At 38.0% G+C, this 24,790-nt stretch overlaps 1 protein-coding gene across 1 annotated transcript in view; it reads left to right on the top strand.

The window, feature by feature from the left end:
• Nucleotides 1-1,315: 1,315 nt before the first annotated feature.
• Nucleotides 1,316-24,790, top strand: part of WASHC4 (WASH complex subunit 4) — a 54,190-nt gene continuing 30,715 nt past the window's right edge. Inside the window, exons 1-12 of the mRNA XM_001365771.3 lie at nucleotides 1,316-1,692; nucleotides 6,212-6,351; nucleotides 8,692-8,745; nucleotides 8,838-8,903; nucleotides 10,371-10,416; nucleotides 10,768-10,835; nucleotides 12,735-12,817; nucleotides 18,406-18,448; nucleotides 19,569-19,672; nucleotides 21,038-21,158; nucleotides 23,555-23,678; nucleotides 24,520-24,647. Of these exons, the coding sequence (XP_001365808.1) occupies nucleotides 1,632-1,692; nucleotides 6,212-6,351; nucleotides 8,692-8,745; nucleotides 8,838-8,903; nucleotides 10,371-10,416; nucleotides 10,768-10,835; nucleotides 12,735-12,817; nucleotides 18,406-18,448; nucleotides 19,569-19,672; nucleotides 21,038-21,158; nucleotides 23,555-23,678; nucleotides 24,520-24,647 (1,038 nt within the window). The 5' untranslated portion in view covers nucleotides 1,316-1,631. The remainder of the gene's footprint in view (nucleotides 1,693-6,211; nucleotides 6,352-8,691; nucleotides 8,746-8,837; nucleotides 8,904-10,370; nucleotides 10,417-10,767; nucleotides 10,836-12,734; nucleotides 12,818-18,405; nucleotides 18,449-19,568; nucleotides 19,673-21,037; nucleotides 21,159-23,554; nucleotides 23,679-24,519; nucleotides 24,648-24,790) is intronic.

Below are 24,790 nucleotides of genomic sequence, written 5' to 3' on the forward strand. Positions count from 1 at the left end.
AACATTCTAAATAATAGGTGTATATTTATTTCATCATTCAGTCATTTTTCAATCATGTCTGACTTTTTTTACTTTGAGATTTTTTTGGTAGAGATACTAGTATGGTTTGCCATGTCCTTCTCCAGCTCATTTTACAGATGATGAAACTGAAGCAAATGGGGGCACATGACTTCCCCAGGGTCACACAGCTAGCACAAGTCTGCAGCCAGATTTGAATTTGGAAAGAGGTGTCTTTCTGATTCCAGGCCCAATTGCTCTACCTACTTTCTCATGTTGCTGCCCCATATATACTATATGATAAATGTAAGGCACAGCAAATATTTACAAATAATGGATATATCCATATATATTAAATAAGTTACCATAGTGTATATATATATACACATATATGTATATACTATATGATGTAAAGCATTGGAAATATATAACACATACAATGCATATAACCACAGTTAGTTAACAGAACAGATATATGATATATACAAGTCAATGCAAAATATATAATGCAAAATAGATATTAAATGAATTAAGAATATTTACTTTATGATAAATGCAAGGCCCAACAAATATAAACACATAATGGATAGGTCCATATAGTATATTAACTTAATTATCATAGTACACATATACCATATGATATATGTAAAGCAATGGAAATATAAACACATATAATGCAAATAACCACTTGGGGCTAGCCAACACAACACATATATACCATATATGCTTATCACTGCGAGGTTATATATATATATATATATATATATATATATAATGCAAACATTCATATAGCAAATAAATATGCAGTCAAATCTATTATATGATATATACAAGGCAGTATGTTAGTTAACAACATACCTTATTAGTTAATCTCTGTAAAGCATTTTGCTGGTGCTCATTATCTTTACACATAACACGTGTATCATTGCTGTGTTTTGCAAACAGTAAGCGCTGAGTTAGTGGGTGAGCTGACGCTCTCCAGCATTACCTCTGGGGGTCCTTCCAACAAGGAAATAGTCACGATAGTGACGATTCATGTTCGATCCTGATATCAAGTGGGAAATGTAAAAAGATCATCCCATGGAGACTTAGTGCTGTCATCCCCTTCTTCGTCATCTTCATCACTGGCCTTACTTCGAGGTCCTCAACTAAAACACACTTGGGTGCCCCGAGGGTAGTTACTCACTCAGTCTGTGCCTCAGTTTCCTCGTTAGTAAAATGAGGGGGGAATGGGCGCAACTTTGTGATTCTACGATTGGCACTACTCGACCAAGTATCGCGATACCCGCCGGATTCACAGGACTCGAAGCTCTACGAAGGGGGCGGTCTCGGGGAGGGGAAGGAACCCATTAGATCGGGGACCCTGCAACTGTACTGACAGTCACAAATCCTGTCCGGAAAGCCGAGGTAGGGTTGGGCTTACTTACGCACCGCCCGCTGAGGCGGGACCGAAAGCGGCCGCGGAGACGGGGCCTCACTCGAGGACTCGGTTTCCCGGCGAACCTCGGGGCCAGGGGCAGAGTGAGCCTGTGTGTCCCCGCTCTGGAGTCTAATGGGGCGGGACAGGAAGTCACGTGAACGCCCTCCTGTCCGTCAGTCACGGGGGCGAGGCCGCTCTGGTTGCAGCTGGGGCTATGGCGGTGGAGACTCTGTCGCCCGACTGGGAGTTTGACCGCCTGGACGACGGCTCGCAGAGTAAGGTGGAGGAGGGAGCGGGGAGGGGTGGGTAGTGGGCTCTCGGGGGATGGAAACTCTGGAGCTCTGGTTGAGAAACTCCTAATCTTCGTGCTGGAACCGGCGCTGGCCCGGACCCCACCTTGTCCTGCTCCCTGACCCCCACCACCCCAACCTCTCCTCAAACCGACCCCCCCCAGTACCCCCTCAGCTGTGCCCACTCCCTCAGCCCCACTCAGATGGGATTTTCCCCATCCTCTGCCTCCTAGAAGATTACCCACTGCTGTCCCCCCTAGACTGTCCTCTTATATTGCCCCCCAAGGTAGCCATCTCAGATTGTTCTCCCTAGATTGATACCCCTTCTACACTGTCACGCCTAGCCTTCCCCTTCCCCCCAAGATCATTTCCAAGGTTGTCTTCTTCAGACTGTCCCTCCTAGACTAACCCCCTAGACTACTCCCCCAAGTTAGTCTCCCTAGGTTGTTCCCTTTAGACTGACCCCCCTTTCCATCCTCCCAAGACTGTTCTCCTTAGACTGATCTCCACTAGGCATTTCCCCTTAGACTGATCCCTCCAAATTGATCTCTCCCTCCTATTTTCCCCTCCCTTCTTGCCCCCCCCCCACCCCTTTTTCCCATCTGTTCTCCCTTCCCTATGTCTTCCTCTCTCAAGTTGCCCTCCCACCTCTGGCTGCCCTTCTCTCCTCGCTCAGACTGTTCTTTTCACTTAAGTTCTACTTTTTTTAAGTTAAGAGCGCTCCCGACTCTCTCCCCACTCACATTGGTCCCTCTCAGACTGTCAGTTCCTTCTCCCTCACTGTCTATTCTTTCCCTCCCCACTTCTCTCCCAGCTTAGACTGTTTTCCTCACACTTCTCTTTTCCTCAGATTGTCCTCAGAGCCCCACAGTTTATGCTGCTTCTTTTCTCTCAAGTCCCATGATCCCCCACTCCAATGATTCCCTTCATTTTAATTCCCATTAAGTGCCTACTGTGTGCCAGGCACTATAAAGTGCTGGGGATAAAAAAAAAAAAGAGGCCAAAGACAGTTTCTGCCCTCTCGGAACTCACAATCTTATGAGGGAAATAAGCCTACATACACACGTACTTATGTAATAAAGCAAGCTATCTACAGGACAAATAGGAAGAAATAGAGAAAAGGCCCCAGAATTAAAGAGGAATTTGGGAAGGCTTTCTGTAGGAAGTGGGATTTTAGTTGAGATTTAAATGAAGTTTCACTCTGAAATTAGTCTTAGTGATGGCATGTTTAGTATCTGCATAAGGCCTGACTCTTGCCTGGTATCCCTTGGGGAGTTCATCTGTCTCTAGCCTCTAGGGCTAGTTTCTTAGGGCAAGGAGTTCTTTAAATAAACTGATGTCTGGGTTTCTGTTTCCTGTTTTTCTCTTTCAAACCAAGTTATTGGGATTTGGGTTTATTGTTTTGTTTTCTTCATTCTCTTACTATCAACCTTGTTGGAAGAAAAAATCTTTGCTTAGAGCATTTAAAAAACAAATTGTGTATTTTAGGGCTTTTGTAATTTTGGAGTTTGGGCTTGTTTTGCATCAAGCAGCATTCAAAGATGCATTCTTTAGTGCAGCTGCTTCTTTGGGCTAGGAAAATTTCTATTCATTAAAGTAATTTTTTGTGTGCTTGCCAAAATTGAGCTATGATAGGATTTGGAGTCTGGGGACCTGGGTTCAAATTCTAGCTCTGCTAATTATTTTCTAGCTATTTAATTTTGAGTAAGTCAACCCCGTGGGCCTTTTTTTTTTTAATTTGTTAGATGAGAGTATTGAACTAAATGATTTGAAGCCCTTTCCAGCTCTAAATTCTTTGATCCTAATTTTAATGGACAGCTTATACTTAGTAGAATTTGACATTTGGAAATCTATCCCTTATTATTGTTTAATGATGATTTAGTAATTGGCAGGGTTTGTATATGTACAGACATAAGATGTATTTCAAAATAAGCCTTTTGTAAAATTACATAGTTGAAGATTGTAGGCCTCTTGTTAGTGTTTTTCAAGCACAGATTTTCTTATGTTATAGCTGTCATTAAAGTTTTATTTGCTTCTTGAATTCTAACCGAATTTTTGGACACTTAAAAAAAAACTAACTACAGCATAGTTAAATTTCATTAGGTTTTATATGAAGAGTGGGCAACATTTAGTACTGACCTTGATGTGAATTTCCATTGTTTACAATTTTTCACAAACACCTTTGAAAGAGCCTGGTGCTCAGTACTTAAGGTATGTATTGGATGATATGTTTCTTTTCTCCATTTCAGGAGATTTATGTATTATTGTGAGCAGTATATTATTGACCAAACTTGTCAAGTTTTCAGATACTTGGTTATTCATGATTTTCCCTTATTCTTATTCTATGAAAAAATTTAAAATGTAAGCCACATTAATAGCATCTTAACTACATTTTAGTAGATTTTTCCAACAATTTTACCCAGATTGGTCTGATGAGGAAGGCAACTTTAAAATGTATTAACAGGTTTCCTTTCTCCTCACCAATGTGTGACTGAGCCAGCAATGAACAGTTTGTTCAGCTATGAACAAATTTTTCCACAGACTTAAGTCTTGGTTGAAATGAGTAACCAACAACTTTCTACTTTATTTCTATACTTTAACCTAATTTGACTGTTCTTATGTAGACCATTTATATTTAAGTGACAATGAGATGTCTTGCTGGGTGGTCTTAGAGAAAATATAAGTAACTAGAGGTAGGGGAAAGGTACATTTTTCTATTCTGGGTCATGTTGCCATTAATTGGAGATTATCACTATTCTTAAATGTCCCACAACCCTGAAATAGCTTTACCATGATTAAGAATTGGGTAATTGTGAAATGTGAGAATGGAACACTGATTAGCTAAAGGATCTGATAGCTCAGATAAGTCATTGGGGAAATGAGAAAGTAAATCCAGGTCTTCTAACTTATTCTTTATAATAATTCAGGCCTATAGCACAATAGTCAAGATGCTTTCTGGTCTGAGTTTTTTGATGCACCTGTCATTAGGGGATTGGTGCATTAGCTCTTTGGTTTTATAGAACACAAAAATATAGAATTACATATTAAAGCAAAGATAAAAGGGATAGAATTTTTATTGTTATTAAATCATATTTGTAGACAAAACGGATTCATCTTGATGGTTAAGGTCAGATGATTAATTGTATTATTTTTATAGTTCTTTCTACAGTCATATATTTGAGAGTCAGCCAGTCAATTATTAAATACAACAGTTTGCCAGGCTCTGAGCTAAATGCTGAAAAAAAAATTGAGGAGATTGAGGCAAACATAGTTCAAATGAGTTGCCCAGGGTCACACAACTGGTATCTGAGACTGGATGAGAACTGGATTTCCTGACTCCAGGTCCACTTCTTTAATCCCCTCTGGACCTTAAAAGTCATGCTTTCAAAGAACCTTTAAGATTTTCTTTCTGCTGTATCAATAATGGATATATAGCAAATGTCTTAAGTATAGTGGATTGCTTTACATATAGTATCTCATTTGAATCTCACAACAATTCTGTGAAGAGAGAGGTACTATAAGTAAATGAAGTTTCCTAGAAATTATGTTTGAAGAAAATTGGCTTTTATGAAACTTGATGAATTATTCTTTGGATTATAGTTCTTAAAATTTGAGTCATGTACTTTTACAATAGCAAAAGTAGACTTTTTTTTTTTTGTAAAATCTTGGTATATCATAGTTGCCTTGGACTCTTTAAGAGATTAAGTGACTTGTTCTAAATCCCATAGCAATTGTATGTCAGAGATGGGCCTGGAATCCAGATCTTCATGGTTTTCCAACTTCTCCATTATTCTCATTGGCTCCACTAGAATTGTAAGTTGCAGGAGCCGATGTTGATTTCTACTGGTACAGATGGTTTTCTCATGAGAAATTCCTTATGCCAATGCAGACACGGGCCCAATCTAAAAATTTCATCCATATGGGTGCGAAGCATATTGTGGGGAAAAATGATTTTTAGAATTAGGCTGGGTTAAATTTTACATTTTGAAGAGAGACTATGTGAGCAAATATTTTTAAAAAAGAAGTTCAGGGCTTATCAGATATAGAAAATAAAATCTTAAGTGTGACACCATGCATTAAGAAATATTTTGTCTTCCTTAAAGCAGTAATCCAGATAGACTGTAAAAATACTTATATGCAGATATCAATTGAACCTTCAACTGCCTTTGTTTTTTCCTAGGTACTTGGGCTTCCTAGAAACCTAGGTTAAATGGGCAAAGTCTTTATTCTTAAGAGTTGTAGGATAATTGTTGAGTTAGCCAGAACTTTTAAATGATTCATCACAAAGGTTCTTCATGTGGCATCCCAAATGCCAGAAAAATCACTTGCAAAGGAAAAATCCCTTTACATTTTAAACCTATACTTTCAGGAAGATCCAATATCCTACCTGGCATTTAAGTGTAGACAATTAATATCACCTTGAAATCAGAAGAAAGGCTTTTTTTTTTGTCTTGAATATATTACTGTATGTCATATCAGCTTCTGTCTTTAAATTTATTTTTAGAAATTCATGCTGAAGTACAGCTGAAGAATTATGGGAAATTTCTTGAGGAGTACACATCCCAGCTAAGAAGAATAGAAGATGCACTGGATAGCTCTGTTGGTGATGTCTGGGACTTCAGGCTTGACCCTATAGCCCTAAAGGTTGGATTTGTTTTATTTCATGATGAATTTCCATTATTTTTTTTTTAGACCCTTACTTTCTGCCTTAGAACCAATACTAGGTATTGGTTCTAAGGCAGAAGAGTGGTAAGGGGTAGGCAATGGGGGTCAAGTGACTTATTCAGGGTCCCACAGCTAGGAAGTGTCTGCGGCTAGTTTTGAACCCAGGATCTCCCATCTCTAGGCCTGGTTCTCAATCCATTGGGCCACCCAGCTGCCCCCATGAATATTCAGAAAGATTTATTTGTAGAATTTAAAAACTCATGGGCTGGAAGGCCTCCTAAGAGGATGAGTCATGTGTCTTTCACCCTAACAATTAGTCATGTTTCCATAATGCTCAGGTGTATAATAACTTTCTCCTTTGTTGTCCCAAAAACTAGTAGTGAAAGGATGATTGTGCCCACCATGATTTGGTCAGGCCTGTCAGCCTTGGATAGGTGGTTTGATTCCTGCCCTCACTCATTTTGTAGGTTCAGAGCAAGAAGATGAGCCCTGCGTCCCTAGCTTCAGTTCCAGCACTGTTATTCATACTATCTCTTTCTGAGGTAGAATTATACTAAAACAGTTTATTTTTCCTTCAGTAAGTGATAAATTGCACACCTTTCTTTGGGGACCTCCCAACCTCTTCAGTTCAGCTGTTCTAATATTTAATTAAGAATTCCTGCTCTTCCATAAGGCAGTACCTTCTTGTTCTTTAAGTGGAAAGAGCAATTCATTATTCCATTAAGTTCTCATTTAGTTAAAGGCCAAGATTAAGTCCACTATCATTTGCCCCTTTTAGAAAAAATAACCAAGCATTAAAATGCTTATCATTATCTTTGCATCCAAGATTATAATATTTAAATTATAATTCTAAAACTGGAAAATTCTCAAGTTCTTTTTAGCTTCTTCTCTATTTTTTACTTTCTTTTGCCCTTCCTCCCCATCTTTGTCTCCTTTGGAAGTTTTTTACCTTACTTATAGTAATCTTTCATTAATACACTTTTTCTTTTTCTTGTTTTTTTTTAAACCTTATCTTCTGTTTTGGGATTGATGTAAGTATCACTTCCAAGACAAAAGAGCAGTAAGGGTTAGGCAATTTAGGTTAAGTGACTTGCTCAGGGTCACACAGCTAGGAAATGTTTGAGGCCAGAATTGAATTCAGGTTCTCCCAATTTTAGGTCCAACATTATCCACTGAACCACCTTGCTGCCTCCTTCTAAATAAACTTCTTTCAAAACCCTTCTTAATATATATTTCTTTCCTTAAGAATTTATCTATTCTAATAGTATAAGAATTGATGTTGGCTAATATTTATAATTCATGCTCCCCAGTAATCTTATGGGTTTTAGAGGCAGAAGGGATCATATAAACATTGTTTAGATAGACAAATTCCCTCGCTGAGGTCATGTAGCTACCAAATCTGAGATTTGAACTCAATCTAATGCTTTTCACACTACCTCATTCTTTTTATCATTGTTGTTGAGAGGGCATAGTTCTTTACCCTACAGAGTTTTAGTGGCATATCTTCCAAACATTCTTTTTGGGCCTCAGTTTTCCTGATCTATAAAATTAGGGGCAACCAGATGATTTCTGTGGCAGCTATGAAGTTCAATGTATAGAAAGTCAGGCTTGGATTCAATGTGGCCTCAGAAGGTAATAGTTTTAAGGGGAAAAAAAGCTTAAGGAAAAAAAACCCAACATTTTGTGAGGCACTTTGGATATAGCAGGCTTGTAGCTTCAGCTGCTTTCCCTGTAGAATAACTGATAATTCAGAGCACATCATTTTATAAGCATGTTTCCAATCATTTTTCCCTAATGCATTAGTTTGCACTATGCCCCATTTTAATTTATAAGAATGCTATCTAAGGACCCAGGGGATAACCAAAATTGGCCTGATAGGATTATATCTTAAATGATAACTGTATCCTATCAAAACCTGTTTTCCTATGTTTTATTCTTTTCCTTCTTAATAAGTTGTCTTAATTAGTTGTATAGAACTGGGAATGTTTGATCTGGAAAAGAGAAGACATGGCATGGGAGTATGGATGGAGGGGACATATCATACCTGTGTAATCAAAGATGGGAAAGATTGTCATGTGAATGAGGGACAGCACTCATTCTTTTTGGCTTCAGGGACAGAACTAAGGGATGGGCTGAAGTTGCAACAAGAGCCCTTCTCAGAACTCTTAAGATTCTCTGAATTTGGGCCTAGACAACAGGAGAACAGTCCTTGTAATAGTACTGAGTACTTTGTAGCTACTTGGGTAAATGTTTAACACAGGTCTAAAAATGCTTTCAGTTTTCAAACTAAAAGGTGTTTTTTCTCTTGTTCTTAAATAGTTGTTGCCTTATGAACAGTCTTCCCTTTTGGAGCTCATAAAGACGGAAAACAAGGTAAAGAACCTTAATACCTAAATATTTACCTAAAAATGGCTGTGTACATTATTGGCTAAATTTTTTTTCTCCACTTTGCCTATTTAAACCAGGTCTTAAACAAAGTCATCACTGTATATGCTGCTCTTTGTTGTGAAATCAAGAAATTAAAATATGAGGTAATTATTAAAAGTATATTATAAATGTTTCCTAAATTTAATAGTTTTCAAACCAATAATCTATCAACTATGGCCTGATTTTTAAAAAATGTTTGAATTAAACATGTTGAATCCACAGTCCTCTAAACTGTAGTTGAAGGATCATTAAATGACTGGCAGAAGCTTTGGTGGCTCCTGTTCCTTTCTAACATTGCCCTGAATTCTGCTACTACTTTCTGTCTCTTAGGCACTTGTATTCTTATAGGAGATGTGGGTCACTTATAATGGATATTCAGGAAGAAATATTGATAAGAAGAATCAAGAAATGATCACTGAAGGTTAAAAATTTCTCAATTTATGAGAGAGACAGAGACAAAGATAGAGACAGGGAGAGAAAGAGGGGTAAAGAGAGGGTGTAGAAATCCTGAAGAATAGCCTGAGTGCTCTAAGGAGGACCAAGGAAGGCCAGCCTCACAGTGGATAAAATGGCACCTGGACTGAACCAAAGGAGAGAAAAGGATTTCTGAGAGTCGAGAAATGGAGAGCAAGGAGTCTGCTTTAGCCATGAAAGACAGTGCAAAGATGTGCCCAGAGGGAGACCAGGGAAGGAGGAGCATGGGACACAGCTTTGGAGATTGGCAGGAACTCAGTGTGTGAAATAAGTGAGTGGAATGAAATAAGTGAAATGAGAAAGTTAGGATTGGGGAGGACTGGGCATCATGTACATTGCAGAGTGTGTTGTGGAGCAGGAGCTCAGACATGTCTGTTCTGTGGATAACTTAGGTTTCTGTAGTATTTTTAGGTTTACAAGGCAGTTTTCTCTCAGCTGCCTCATTTTGCAGAAGAGAGAACTGCAGTTTAGAAAGTGACATGACTTGTTGAGTCTACCATAGCTAATGAATTGGTCATTGACCATGAGAGCTATAAAGGACTTTGGTGGTCTTCTTGCCCAGAGCCCTCATTCTACCCAAGGATATGAGACCTGGAGAAGTGAAAAAACTTGCCTGTGACCTCTTAATGGCAGAGGAGGCATCCTTGAGCCTTCTGATAGCAAGATGAGCACTTCCTTTTCTTCTTAGCCTCATGCAGAGTAGCCATAAGATCAGAAGGCAGGAGGCCAACACTGGGAGTGCCTGCTGGTGGTGCTGGCATTGAGTGTGGGCAAAGGCTGCATAAAAGGGTGCCATGTTGTCCCAAAATCAGGAGGACTGAGTACATAAAGGACCCACAAAGCCTTAAAAGTGGCCCTGAGCTTTGAAGTCTGGGTGACTGGGGTGGTTGACAGGCCTTCGACCAAGATCCAGGGCTTCCCCTAAATCATATACCAACTTGTACTTTATGGTGTTGGGAGAGACCCCTCTGGAGGAGATTCCAGAACCACCCAAGGATGTCTCAGGTACCTCTGTGGCCTTAGACTTCATATGCTCAGCTACAGATGGACAAAGCCCACATGACAGCTAAAAACACTTTTTTTCCCCTTTGAAACAGGCTGAAACAAAATTTTACAATGGACTTTTGTTTTATGGAGAAGGAGGTAAGTCTTTTAGTTCTAAAAATTGGTGTGATAATGATTGTTTGCTTTTCCTATGATTGATGGATACAAAGACAAAAGACTGAAGAGTCTTTTTGCAAAGAGGTTACAATTATAAAGGGAGAGACAAGAAGTAAATATGTAAATTTAAACAGATTGCATATAGGTCAATACAGAGTCAAATACTATGGACTTTGAGAGGCAGGGCCCTCTAGGGTGGGCACATTGGGATCTGGTGTTGCTTGAGGAGAGTTTTGAGGATATCAGTTTGACTATGTTAGGTTATTTTTTTGGTTGATTAAGTCTGACTGAAATTCTTCACTGAGATCTGATTGCCTTTGTTACCTTTTAAAGCCACAGATTCCAGCATGGCGGAAGGTGATTGCCAAATTCAGATGGGAAGATTCATTTCATTCTTACAGGTACTTGATTTGCTGTTTTCCTAGAATTTTTTCTAGCTTCCTATATGGTATAGATACCAAACAATCACCTTGTCTTTATTAAAGGCCTATTCAGAGTGAGGTATCAAGGACACAAAGACATAGTATCCTTAGGGAGCTGATGTTTTCTTGGGCAAATGGGGAGGCAGCAGCCCTTAGATGATCAGGAAAAGTTTTTTGGGGGAAGGTTCTGCTTCAGCAGGGTTTTGCTGGAAATGAGATTTTAAAGAGCTGGGACTGTATTCTGGATGGTGGGCACAACTAGTGCAAAGGTGTGGAGGTAAGAGGCCATGTGTGAAGACCAGTAAGAAGGTCAATCGGGTTTAACCACAAAGGGCAGGAGGGGTACTATATAAAGAGAAAGTTGCCATTGATTCACAGAGACTTGCTGTCATGGCACTTTCGTGAGCCAGATAGACATGACTGAGGATATGGCACATTTAAATGGACTGGGAAATTCTTGGCTAGTCAGACCAGTCAATGGTTCAGTGTCAGCTTGGACAAGATCTCTAATGGAGGGCTTTGGGGATCCATCCGTGGCTTCTTGCTATTTAATATTTCTATTAATGCCTGAAATAAAGGCATACCTGGTGTACTTATTCGATCTGTGGAAGACACAAAGCTCAGAACAGAGCTCTCACACTGGGTTACGGTATCCCAAAAACACTTGACAGGCTAGAATGTTGGGCTAGGATGTTATTATTTATTAAAATGAAATTTAATAGGGATAAATGTAAAGGAATCAATCAAACTTCAGAAGCATTAAGAGAATTTTGCTGAAAATGATTTGGGAGATATTAGTGGACCACAAACTCAATTGTGTATCTACAGTGGGATGCAGCAGCCCCAAAAGATAGTGCCTCAGGAGGATGGTTCCTTTGAACTCTTGCCAGAGTCTTCAGGTCCCAGCAGGAGGATTAATTCAGTGCAAGGTTACACTTGAGGAATTTTTTGGATTTCAGATGTTGTATTTACTTTTGAAATTCCCTCTATTTGGATTTGACCTGTTGTGGTAGCCTGTTTGAGATCTTTTTTGAGATTAAGATTTTGTTGTGACCACAAAGAGCTTTATCCAAATAATTGATAAAGACCTTGGACAAACTGGACCAGGGACAAAGCTTCAGGGCCTAGTTGACTTGAGTAACCACAAATCTTAAGTTCCCTGATCATAATTGAGATAATTTCATAAGGCTTTATAGAATATAAAGTTAAAATGAAATTATTTTAAAGTTAAAATAATTTGAGTGAAGGTGAACAAACATCAAAGAAGAAATAAGAAATCTCCTAATTACTTCCTACCTAAACAAAAAACTTCTTATATCTTCAAAAATGTTGTAACTTCTCAAGTAAAACCTGATTAGAGCTGCAAGAAACCTAAAGATAATTCTACTAGACATTGGGATGATGAAGATACACTTCTCAATCTAGTAAGTGTAAATCTCACCTGTCTTTTGAGTAGAAAATAAATTTATTAAGTTAGGGTTATCCAAATGATACTTCCTAAAGATGATGAACTCAGAGGTAGAAAACAGAAGTCTTTGTAAATTTTGGTGAAATAACAAGGACATGTGTTAAAAACTTTTAGTTAATTCATTCTTTGTGTTCTGCAAATAGAAATGATTGTGCTGTGCTTGCTGTATGACTACCCTCAGTGGTATAATGGACTTAAAGTCTTTTAAAGTGTCTTCCGAAGCTTTTTTCCTTTTGGATTAAAGTTTTGGACAGCTTGGCCCCTTGTGAGTGTCCCTATGTTGGTTCCAAGGTGTGTCTGGTTGCTTGAGGGACTTCATTGCTTGGGTATGCTGGCTTTTGATGAACATTGTACATTTTAGTTTTAAACTACTTTGAAAAAAACAATAAGTCTCCCATTTGTCATTTCAGGAACTGTCTTGTTTTGTGACAAGGTGCTATGAAGTAGTCATGAACGTGGTCCATCAATTGGCTGCACTTTATATCAGTAACAAGTAAGGAGTTCCAGAAACATTCCTCCCTCCTTCCTTCCCTCTTCCCAACCACTCTCCCTCCCTCTCTTGGGTTTCTTAAATTTTCATGTAGATATAGACCTAGTTTTTGATAATAGCTCAGAGTTGTACTTTATATTTTCCAAAGTAATTTCCACATATATTATCACATTTTACCTTTATAGTAGCTTTGTGAGAGAAGTAGAACAGAAGTCTCTACTTTTTAAGATTAGAAAACTAACTCTTAGGCTGTGGGCTTTGCCTAATTTCACTTAGTAAATTGGTGGCAATTTCAGCATGAGAGCCTAGCCTAGCCTCCTAGCTCCTGGTCCATTGTGTTTTTCACCTTATCATAGTACCGCTTAAGTTTTCCCTCTTTATGACCAGAAGGCACTAGTGATGTTTGTTTCTATTTTTTAGCCTGCAGTGAGAATTATTTTCATGTTTTTCATGAATGTTTTGCTACTGACCCATTGTAATCAGGATTTAGCTTCTTAGAATGTTAGAGCCTAAATGATACCTACCTGAAAAGATCTAGTGTAATGATCTTCATTTTACAGATGAAGAAACTGAGGCCCCAAGCAGCTCAGGGAGGCCCCAGATTCTCACAGGTAGTTTTCTTGTCTGTTGTTATTGGGTTGTTTAGTTGTGTCCAACTCTTTGTGACCCCATGGATCACAGTACCCCAGATCCTTTACTTTTGTCCTTTACTATTTCCTAAAGTCCAGGCTCATATTTCTTCCTTCCGTGTCTGTCCATGTCATTCTCAGCTGTCCTCTCTTTTTTTTGCCTTCAATCTTCCCCCACATCAGGATCTTTTCTAACGAGTCCTGTCTTCTCATTAGCTGGCCAAAGTATTTAAGCTTCAGTTTCAATATTGACCTTCCAGTGAGTAGTTTGAATTAATTTCTTTAAGTATTAGGTAATTTGATCTCTTTGCAGTCCAAGCAAACTTTCAAAAGCCTTCTTCAGCACTCCAATTAGAAGGCATCAATTTGGCAGTACTTAGTTTTCTTTATAGTCCAACCCTTACAACCATACACTGCTACTGGAAAAAATTATAGCTTTGATTGTATGTGCCTTTGTCAGCAAGATGATGTCTCTGTTTTTTAGTATATTGCCATAGCTTTCCTTCCAAAGAGCAAGTGTCTTAAAATTTCATGGCTGCAATCATCATCTGCATTGATCTTTGAGCTAAAGAAGATAAAGTCTGACATTGCTTCCATTTCTTCTCTATTTGCCAGGAAGTGATGGAACTACCACAATCTTACTTTTTTGTTTTTTAACTTTTAAGTTAAGCTTCAAGCCAGATTTTGTTTTATTTTTTATTTTTAATATTTTAAATAATATTTATTTTTAAATTTAATTTTTATTATCATGCAAAACACACTTCCATATTGGTCATTGTTGTAAAGGCACACTCACATAAAACCAAATCCCCCAAATAAAACTAAATACACTGATGTGAAAGTATGCTTTGATCTGTATCTATCCGACTCCAACAATTCTTTCTCTGGAGATGCATAGCATTCCCCATCATAAGTCTTTCAGGATTTTCCCAGATCATTGCATTGCTGAGAGTAGCCAAGTTTTCATAGTTGATCATCTTACAGTATTGTTACTGTGAACAATGTTCTCTCCATTCTGCTTATTTTGTGTTGCATCAGTTCATTCAGGTCTTCCTAGCTTTTCTGAAACCATTTTACTTATCATTTTTTTTAAACCCTTACCTTCTGTCTTAGAATCAATACACTGTGTTGGTTCTAAGGCAAAAGAGTAGTAAGGGCTAGGCAATGGGGGTTAAGTGACTTGCCCAGGGTCACACAGTGACTAGAAGTGTCTGAGGCTAGATTTGAACCCATGACCTCCTGTATCTGGGCCTGACTCTCAATCCACTGAGCTACCTAACTGTCTCCTTACTTATCATTTCTTATAGCATGCCAGATTTTACACACTCATCAAGAGGCTTTTTAATTCTTCCTCATTTTCTGCCATCAGAGAGCTATCATTTGCATACTTGATATTATTGATATTTCTCCCAGAAGTTTTAATTCTGACTTTTGATTGTCTAGGCTCTCGTTTTGCATGTTGTACTCTGCAATAAATTAAAGACAGCCTTGTCATACTCCTTTTCCAGTACTAAGCCAATCAGTTGTTTCATATTCAGTTTCTAACTGTTGCTTCTTTGACCTTCCAGATTCCTCAGGAGACAAGTAAGATGATCTCTTTCTCCATCTCTTTGAGATCTTGGCACATTTAGTTGTTATTCACACAGTCAGAGGTTTTAGTGTAGTCAGTGAAGCAGAAGTAGGTATTTTTCTAGAACTCTTCTTGGATTCTCCATAATCCAGGGAATGTTGGCAATTTGGTCTCAGTTTCTCTGCCTCTGAAAACTATTCTGCTCTTTTGGCACTTCTCAGTTCACATATTGCTGAAGCTTTGCTTGCAGAATCTTAAGTATAACCTTGCTGGTGTGTGAAGCGAGCACAGTTGTTTGATAATTTGAACATTCTTTGGCATTACCCTTCTTCAGGATTAGGACATAAACTGATCTTTTCAGATCCAGTGGCCACGTTGAGTTTTTCAAATTTGCTAGCATATTGAGGGTAGCACTTCAACAATATCATCTTTTAGGAGTTTAAATAACTCAGCTGGGATTCCCTTACCTCCATTATCCTTATAATTAGCAATGCTTCCTAAGACCCACTCAACTTTATTCTCTAGGCTGGCTGGCTTTAGATCAGTAACATGCCATTGTGGTTTCAGTGATGCTAAGATCTTTCTTTATAGTTCTCCTGTATATTCTTGTCACTTTTTCTTAATCTCTTCTGCTTCTGTCAAGTCCCTGCCATTTTTGTCTTTTATAATGCCCTTTTTTGTATGAAATATTCCCTTGATATCTCTTAATTTTCTTGAAGAGACATCTTTGGTTCCTATTTAATTTTTTCTATTTCTTTGCATTGCTTATTTTAAAAAACCTCATTATTTCTTTTCTGTTCTCTGGAATTCTGCATTCAGTTGAGTATGTCTTTCTATTTTCCCTTTTGCTTTCCTTTTTTCATTAGCTTTATAAAGGCTTGTGAGATAGTCATTTTGCTTTCTTGCTCTTTTTCTTTGGGATTTTTTTGTTGCAGTATTGCAAACTTCTATCCATACTTCTTCAGGTACTCTTGTCTGCTAGATCTAATCCTTTAAATGATTTAAATCTATTCATCACTTCCTCTTCATATTCCTAGAGCTATTTTTTAAATCATAGCTATATAGTCTGGTGGCTTCCCTACTCTCTTCAATTTAAGTCTAAATTTTGCAATAAGAAACTCATGATATGAGCCATAGTCAGCTCCTAATCTTGTTTTAACTAACTGTATAGAACTTCTCCACTTCTGGTTGTGAAGTATTTAATAAATCTGATTTTTTATTGACTATCTGGTGATATCCATGTATCCAACCTTTTTGGTTGTTGAAAATGTATGACTGACAAATGAGTTATTTTGAGCAAATTATTCATCTCTGCCCTTTTGTACTCAAAGGCCAAACTTGCCTGTTATTCCAGTTATCTTTTGATTTCCTCCTTTAGCATTCTAGTACCCTATGATGCATGTGACATTGTTTTTTAGTTATTTCTAGAAGATGTTGTAGGTGTGAGCAACTTTGGTCTCTCTGGCATCAGTGTAGTGCTTAGAGAATAGACTTGTATTACTGTGATGTCAAACAGTTTGCCTTGGATTCGAATAGCTTTTCTGGCATTTTTGAGGTTGTATCCAAACCCACGCTACTTTTCTCACCCTTTTATTGATAGGCAGCTACTCTTTTCTTGTAAGGGATTTCTTCCCAGAGTTGTTTGTGTAATGATCACCTGAATTAAAATTCAACCATTCCTGTTGATTTAAGTTTATTGGCATTCCAGATGTCAGTGTTTAGTCTTTCCATCATCTCTTGTTTGACCTCATCCAGTTTACCTTGGTTCATAGCTCTTACATCCCTGGCTCCTACGCAATATTGATCTTTATGGCACTGGACTTTTCTTTCCTTACCACTCATGCCTGCAATTGAGCTTCCTTTCAGCTTTGACCCAATTACTTCATTCTTTCTGGAGCTGCTTGTAGTTGTCCTCTGTTCTTCCCCAATAATGTGTTGGATACCTTCTAACCTATGCTTTCTCATGGATCATTTGAATCCTCCCCATGGGGTTTTCTTAGCAAAGATATTGAAGTAGTTGCCATTTTCTTCTCCAATGGATTGATTACCTTTTGTCCAAACTCCACCATGACTGGTCTCTGTTGGGTAACTCTGCTCATAATCTCATTGGGCTACTCAAGCCCCTTTGCCACAACAAGGCCGTGGTCCAGGAAGATTTTCATGTCTAATGTGAAGTTCTTGTAATAAGTCTAACCAAATGGGAGATAGTGATCAGTTGATAGCAGACAAATTTGCTTTACCTTAGGTAAAATGGAGTCTTCTTCATGAAGTCTTAACAATTGAGGTAGGAGCATTTCCATGGTTATTTTGTATTTCTTTGTTTCTACCTTGGATCTCCTCATGTTTGTATTCTGTGTTTGTGGAGTTGCCTGGGAGGAGAATATGGGTGAGGACAACAGTTCTGTGACAAGACCCTCACAGACTCATTGATTTAGAGATAGAAGGAACCTTAGAGACCATTTATTCCAACCCTCTCGTTTTACAGATGAGGTAGCTGAGGCTTATAGAGTTGAAGTGCCTTGCCTACATCCCGTACTAAATGTCAGAGGTGGGACTTGAATTCTACCCTTCCTGAGTCCAGGACTCTGTCACATACTAAAACACGCGGAGCCTCTTAGGGGGTGCAGGGCATTGTGCCAGGTCCTAGGGGTCTGGCAAAGGGGAATACCACATTTAGGTTGGATAAGGCTTTCTCCTTCAAGTTTACAAAAGCCAACAAAACTTGTATTTACATAGAATTTTAAGGTTTACAAAATACTTCTTTCCCAGTAAACTTATAAGGTGGGTAATACTGATAGCATGGTTCCCATTTTATAGATGTAGATGCTGCAGCAACCAGAGATTAAATGATTTGCTCAGGATGACACTGCTAGTATAGATTGGGACTGGGATTTGAACTCAGGCCCTGTGTTTGCCAACAGTAGTCTTCTTTTCTCTGAGTGGCACACCTTCTAAGCAGTTTTCATTACTAGGCTGAATATCCATGAACCAACTTCTCACATAGACAGAACTGAATAGTGATAATGATGGCTGCTTTGATTGTATTAACTCTTAGATATTATTGTAAAGGTTTTTAAAAAAACCCTTACCTTTGGTCTTAGTATCAGTCTTAAGACAGAAGAGTGGCATCTGCTAGGCATTTGGGGTTCAGTGACTTGCCCAGGGGTACATAGCTAGGAAATATCTGAGGCCAGATTTGGACCTAGGTCTTCCTGACTCCAGGCCTGGCACTCTATCCACTGTGCTACCTTGCTGTCCCACTATTGAGGCTTAATGGAGAGAAATACATATTAAACTTATTAAAAGCCATCTACTGCTACACCATTTTGAAATAGGAATGAGTTATAAAAAGCCAACTAGTGTTTGACAAGGTTCTGTTCTGTTTCTTGTAGGATTGCACCCAAAATCATAGAAACAACTGGAGTTCATTTTCAGGTAAGAGTACATGAACTTGAGCAAAACCTACCTCACATTTGCATTATTTCTGAATTTTATTTTTTGTTTATATGTTTAACTTTTGCTATTAAAAGAAAGGGAAAAAAATTCTATAAAATGAACTAAACATAAGACAAGTCTAAATATATAGAGTGTATTCCATATCCCTTGAACCAAGTCTGCAGAAGCTAAATTGACTATTTATTAAAATGCCACTGTAGAGTTTATTAGGATGATTTTTATCTATGAACTGAAATAGTAATATACCCATTAAGTGTCATATGGATTCTGAACCAATTGCCCTTTAGTGGAAAGGCGGTCCATGACTTATTTCAGATCTCAGTTGTGACCAGCAAAACATATTTGCAAGCCAGATAGCCAAGCCTAGTTTGGTAGAATTTTTTCCTACCACTTACCCCATACTTCCAGCAACCGAACCATTATTTTTAAATTCTAAAATCTTATGGCTACTGTTATAAGGGAATTATTTGAATGGTAAATGATAACTAAAGATCAGGGCTGTTTATCTTCTTCTTTCCTCCCTTCTCTCCCTTCCTCCCTTCAGCCTCCCTTCTTCCCTCCCCCTTCCTGTTGATCTTCTGTTAGTCTCTTAAATCAATTCAGGGTGAGTTTATGATGTCTCAAATAAAATACTTTCTCTTCTCTAAATTAAGTAAAGGGTTTATTGGGAAAGAAGGAAATATAAGAAATGGAGGGAAAGAGGTTTTGGGGTTTCCCTAATACTAGAATGAGTCTTAGGTTGAAGGATGGTAGGATATAGTTCACTTTGGGAAAATGGGCAGATAGGTCTGGAAGTTCAGTCACTATATCACAACAGAGCAAATCAGAGAGAGCTGGACTTTGTTCTTTTTTCTTCTGACTTCAAAGCCAAAGACAGCAGACTTCTTTCTGTCTTCCAAGCCAAAGATATAACAGACTTCAATTGGTCTCCTCCCCTTCCTACAACTGCTTCTCCCGGCCACATTCCAAACAGAATGTTCTCGTTTGAATGACAGGTCATCAGTCCCAGCTATTCCTGCCTTGTTGCAAGCTTTTCCAATTTCTCTCTTCCACACTACCGAAAGTGATAATCACCTAAGATTTTTTTTTTTTTTAACAGACTATGTATGAGCACCTGGGAGAGCTGCTGACAGTTTTACTCACCCTGGATGAAATTATTGAGAATCATTCCACCTTGAAAGACCATTGGACAATGTATAAAAGGTGAGTTCATGTTTTTATTAATGCTTTTCGGTGCTAGTAGGTCATTTAATTGACATGCGAGCAAAAAAACTCATAGTACCAGCTTTAAAAATCATGTAATTATAAATATACTTGTTTTTATTTTTTTTTTGAAAAACCCTTTTCTTCTGTTTTGGAATTGATACTAAATATTGGTTCCAAGTTAGAAGAGCAGTAAGGGCTAGGCAATTGGGGTTAAGGGACCTGCCCAGGGTCACCTAGCTATAAAGTGTCTAAGGCCAGAATGAACCCAGGAGCTCCTGTCTCTAGGCACTCTAGCCACTGAATCACCTAGCTGCCTCTAGAATATACTTGTGAAGATCCTGATAAAAGTCATGTTCAGCTACTTTGAATTTATCCTCTTCATATTTATTCTGGATATGCATGTTTATGTTCTTCTGGTCTCCCATTAGGATATGTCTCCTTGAGAGCAGAGATTGTTTCATTCTTTGTATTTGGTATTCCTAGTGCCTAGCAAAGGGAAGAGAAAGGAAAGGAATAAGTATATAGGGTCTCCTATGTGTGAGGCACTGTGGTAAGTGCTTCTACAAATATTACCTCAGATCTCAATTGTGACCACAATTACCTGCCACAGTACCTGGTACATAATGGGTAGTTAATGCTTGTTGATTGATCACTTAGAGATATCTGTAAAGAATCCTATGGTGAATCCATTTGTTCAAAAGAATAATCACCTCTATTTCATCCATTTTTGGCCCTTTATATTATCTTGTAATAGGTTTTATTTTGAAACAAAGCATACCTTTATACATTTAGGTAATTTCCAGTACAATATAATTTTAATAAGAGCTAATTTAGTTGAATTGAATTTTTGACTTAGATGATATGGTTACAAGTCTTTTTATTGGGTTCTATCAGAGTGGTAGTTTACTGTTAGCTTGGTTTCAGTTTATTGCTTGACTGTCAGCTATTTGGGTGTTGTTTTTTTTAATAACTCTTACTTTCTGTCTTTGTAACAAGTCTAATACAGAAGGGCAAGGGCTAGGTAAATGAAGTTAAGTGACTTGCCGAGAGTCACACAGCTAGGAAGTATCTAAGGCTAGACTTGAACCCAAGGTCCTCCTGACTCAAAGTCTGTTGCTTTATCCATTGTGCCACCTAGCTGCCCCTTATTTGGGTATTTTTTTTTTTATGAACTTCAGGTGATGGAGGAAAAAAACCTGAGAGAAGTGGATTAATCTCATGCTGCCACAAATATATAGCACCGAATAAAGATTTGACTTTTAAAGTTTTGTTTTTTGTCTTTTGGGGGGGTTTCATTTTACATATAAATAAATTTATTAAATTTAAGATGTAATAATAATAACCAAGATTCTTTTAATAAAGGTTACTAAAATCTGTCCACCACAATCCTTCCAAGTTTGGGATCCAGGAAGAAAAACTGAAGCCATTTGAAAAGTTTCTGCAAAAGCTAGAAGGGCAATTACTTGATGGCATGATATTCCAGGTAAATTAAATAATGCTCTTGGGTTACTATAGAATACATATTCCTTAATAAGGGAAATTTGTATTTGAGGACAATTCATCAAGAATCATCTTATATTCCAACACTTTGTCTTACACAGACCTCTCATTTGACATATAAGGGAATTGAGGCTCACATGACTTGTCTCAGGTCTCTGCAAAGCTGAGATGGAGGTTTAGGCCTTTTGACTCTTGAGTGTCCAATGCCTATTGCATCACACTATGCTGTTTCTGGAGTGTTGCTTATTGTAAATCACCCATCCCCAAACGGAAAGGGGATAATTGCATAGAATTGTCTTAATATAGTTATTTTGTAAATGCTTTGACTTTTTGTTAAATGGTGGTCACACTCCAGTTTCATTAATTCAGAACTATTAATACATAATTTACAGGAAATCAAATGGGGACTTGACAACATTCATGAATCAAAAGTATTTATTGATTCCCTTTTCTATCCCTTATGATATTTGTCTTATTGAATGAATTTTCTTTTAAAAAAAAATTTCATTGATGGATTTTGTTTTTGATCATGTACATTCATCATTATTTTCCTTCTCCCTAGGCCAGAGACCCATTCTTTTTAACAGGAGTAGGAAATACTCCTACTCTTTGGCGAGACCAACCAACACATTGACTGAGTCTGCCATTGCATTTAGTGCACACTACCCACTGGACCTCTTGTGTCTTTTCTTTAGGGCCACATTTGTTCATCATAAGTGAACACTGTTTGACTTTGATTGTTTTGTTTTTCCTGTTTACATGGTTGTGGTCACATAGGGTCTTTACTTGGATCCTCACTTTGCATCATCTCATGTTTTCCCATGCATTTTTATAGTTATCACAGTCTTTGTTTCTTTGAGCACAGGAATATCCTTGTGCTATATATTTGTAAAAGGACTTACTAAATAAAGAACCTTTATGATGTCAAATATTTTGGGGAGGAGCTGATATTGGAAGTTAGTTGAAAGAATATGCTCTTTTTAAGTGCTTTCAGGGACTTCATTTCATGGTAAGTTGAACATTATGGGGCAGCTAGGTATCCCAGTATTTAGAGCACTGGGCTTAGGATCAGGAAGGCTCAAGTTCAAATCTGGTCTTAGAAGCTGGCTTTGTGACCCTGGTTAAGTTACTTAACCTTGTTTGCCTCAGTTTCCTCATCTATAAAATGAGCTGGAGAAGGAAATGGAAACCAGTCTAGTATCTCTGTCAAGAAAACCCCAGATGGGATCACAAAGAATCAGACATAACTGAGATGATTAAACCTGAATCTGAAGGACAGAAAGATTGTCTTTTAGTGAGAGAAGTAGGATGTCCAATAGTAAAGTATGCCATATTTTATTTTTTTTAAGAATAAAATGTTTAGTTTAATTTTTCCATAAGGAACATGTAGTATTCTTATAATAATACATTTAATAAATTATTCTGAACTTATGCATCAGATATCACATGAGGCAATAATTTGTAAAAATTATAAAAATTAGCACAGTACTTGGCATATAATAGATGCCATGGAAATACTTATTATCTTCCTTTTCTTTTTGGAAGTAAAATGAATCTCTGCATACATGTAAAGCAGAAAAAAAGAGGATTGTACATGAAACTGCAGATCTCACAGTGAACTTACCATTTAGGTATCTTATAAGTCAGTCTGTAGCTTTCAGAGCTCCTTTGTTTGGCCTTTGTTCTGGTCTGTCTTCTGTTCTTTTTCCTTTGGGTGCCTCAGTGACAACCTTTGTATTTCACTAGTCTGTCCTTATTCCCTTTTTTTTTCTTACCCACATGCTGCGGAAAAGAAAAAGAAAAACAAGGCCTTTGTAACACCCATGCAGAGTTTGTATGCTTATACCTTGTAACAGTTTTGTCATAGTTTTTCATGTAACACATATTGCTAAATTCAAGATACTTAGAAAGTTTATGAGCATTAATTAATCATTAATAATTTGACATGATTACTCAGTTTGTTGGACATTCTTAATCTCTGTAACTGATCTGGGAAAACAATTTAAAGAAAATAAAAATTTACTTTTTATAAGTCTAGAATAATATGGAAAATATTTTCCATTGCAATTGTCATTATGGCCAAAAAAAAAAACAACCAAAAACTCATAATCCAGTGGTCAGCTTTCTGGTGCTTATCCTCTAAGAGCTCAGCTAGGCTGATCCTCAGCTAGTTCATCCTTGAAGCCTTTCCCACAGATCAGAATCTGCCTGAACTGGTGCTGTGCTGGCACTGATCTTAAAATCTGTTATATTGCATTTAAATTTGTGATACCCTGAAATGATGAGTTTAGAATTTGATTATTTACTAAATTCTGTTGACTTTGTAATGGGATCTCATAATCAATAGGTCTTACTTTGTTGTACATGTTTCCTTTCTAGGCCTGTATAGAGCAGCAGTTTGATTCCCTTAATGGAGGAGTATCTGTGTCAAAGAATAGCACTTTTGCTGAAGAATTTGCACATAGTATACGCACAATTTTTGCAAACGTTGAAGCCAAACTTGGTAATGCAAAATACCCATTGAGTTTATTATCAGATTGGCCTTTTCTACAAAGGCAGAATAGAGGGCTGGGCTTGATGGCAAGAAGCTTGGAGTTCAAATATTGCTTCTAACACTTCCTAGTCATATGACCCTTGGCAAATCATTTTAGTTCTACTCAATTCTCTCTGTTTCAAGCAACTCCTTAGAGCTTCTTTAGTGGCTGGTAGTGGTGTGGCATCCCTGTAGTCTCTGTGACTGGAGAAGCTCAGGAGTTCTGAGCTGTGGGAGAATGAAAGCTTACTAAATGCACCAAAACCTGCACCAGTATGGTGAACCCTGGGAGCAAGAGTGGGGTGGGGAGGTCCAGTCAAGGTCGAAAATGGAGCAGATCAGGGTTTCTGTACCAATTAGCAGTGGTGTCAGTCTGCTACACTTCCAGCTTGGTTGAGATTGGGAGACTAAGTCTGGAAAAAAAAGGCAGAACTATACTATGTCTTAAGTCAGGTTGAGATCTGCATTGGTGGAAGGAGTTTCCACACTCAGAGTTACCTTTCCTGATGAAATCAGATCTTTTGTGTGCTACCTGGAGAGTTGATTTAAAGATGACTTTCCATTAGGACCACTAGGGGACTCAGTGGATAGAGAGCCAGGCCTGGAGATGGGAGGTCCTGGGTTCAAATCTAATTTCAGACCTGGGCAAGTCACTTACTCTTCATTGCTTAGCCCTTAACACTCTTCTGCTGTGGAACTGATACACAGTATTAATTCTAAACATGGAAGGTAAGGGTTAAAAAAAATAAATAAAAATAAAGATGACTTCCCTTCCCTCCTTGCCCTTATGTTGGTCACTGTTTTTTTCAAGGTGAACCATCAGAAATTGACCAGAGAGACAAATATGTGGGAGTTTGTGGACTTTCTGTGCTGCACTTCCAGATTTTTCGGACTGTAGATAAAAAATTTTATAAATCTCTACTAGACATTTGTAAGAAGGTAAGAATTTTGTGCTTTTTATTATTTCCAGGTGAAATGGACACAAATAGGTCAGAAAACATCTGCTTCCCTTTCTTCTCTGAGATTTGGTGCATAAGATTCTGGAGCTTACTTCAGACTGCAGGATCAGGATTTCTCTGGCC

The sequence above is a fragment of the Monodelphis domestica genome, chromosome 5, assembly GCF_027887165.1.
Source record: "Monodelphis domestica isolate mMonDom1 chromosome 5, mMonDom1.pri, whole genome shotgun sequence".
Classification (NCBI taxonomy): Eukaryota; Metazoa; Chordata; class Mammalia; order Didelphimorphia; family Didelphidae; genus Monodelphis; species Monodelphis domestica.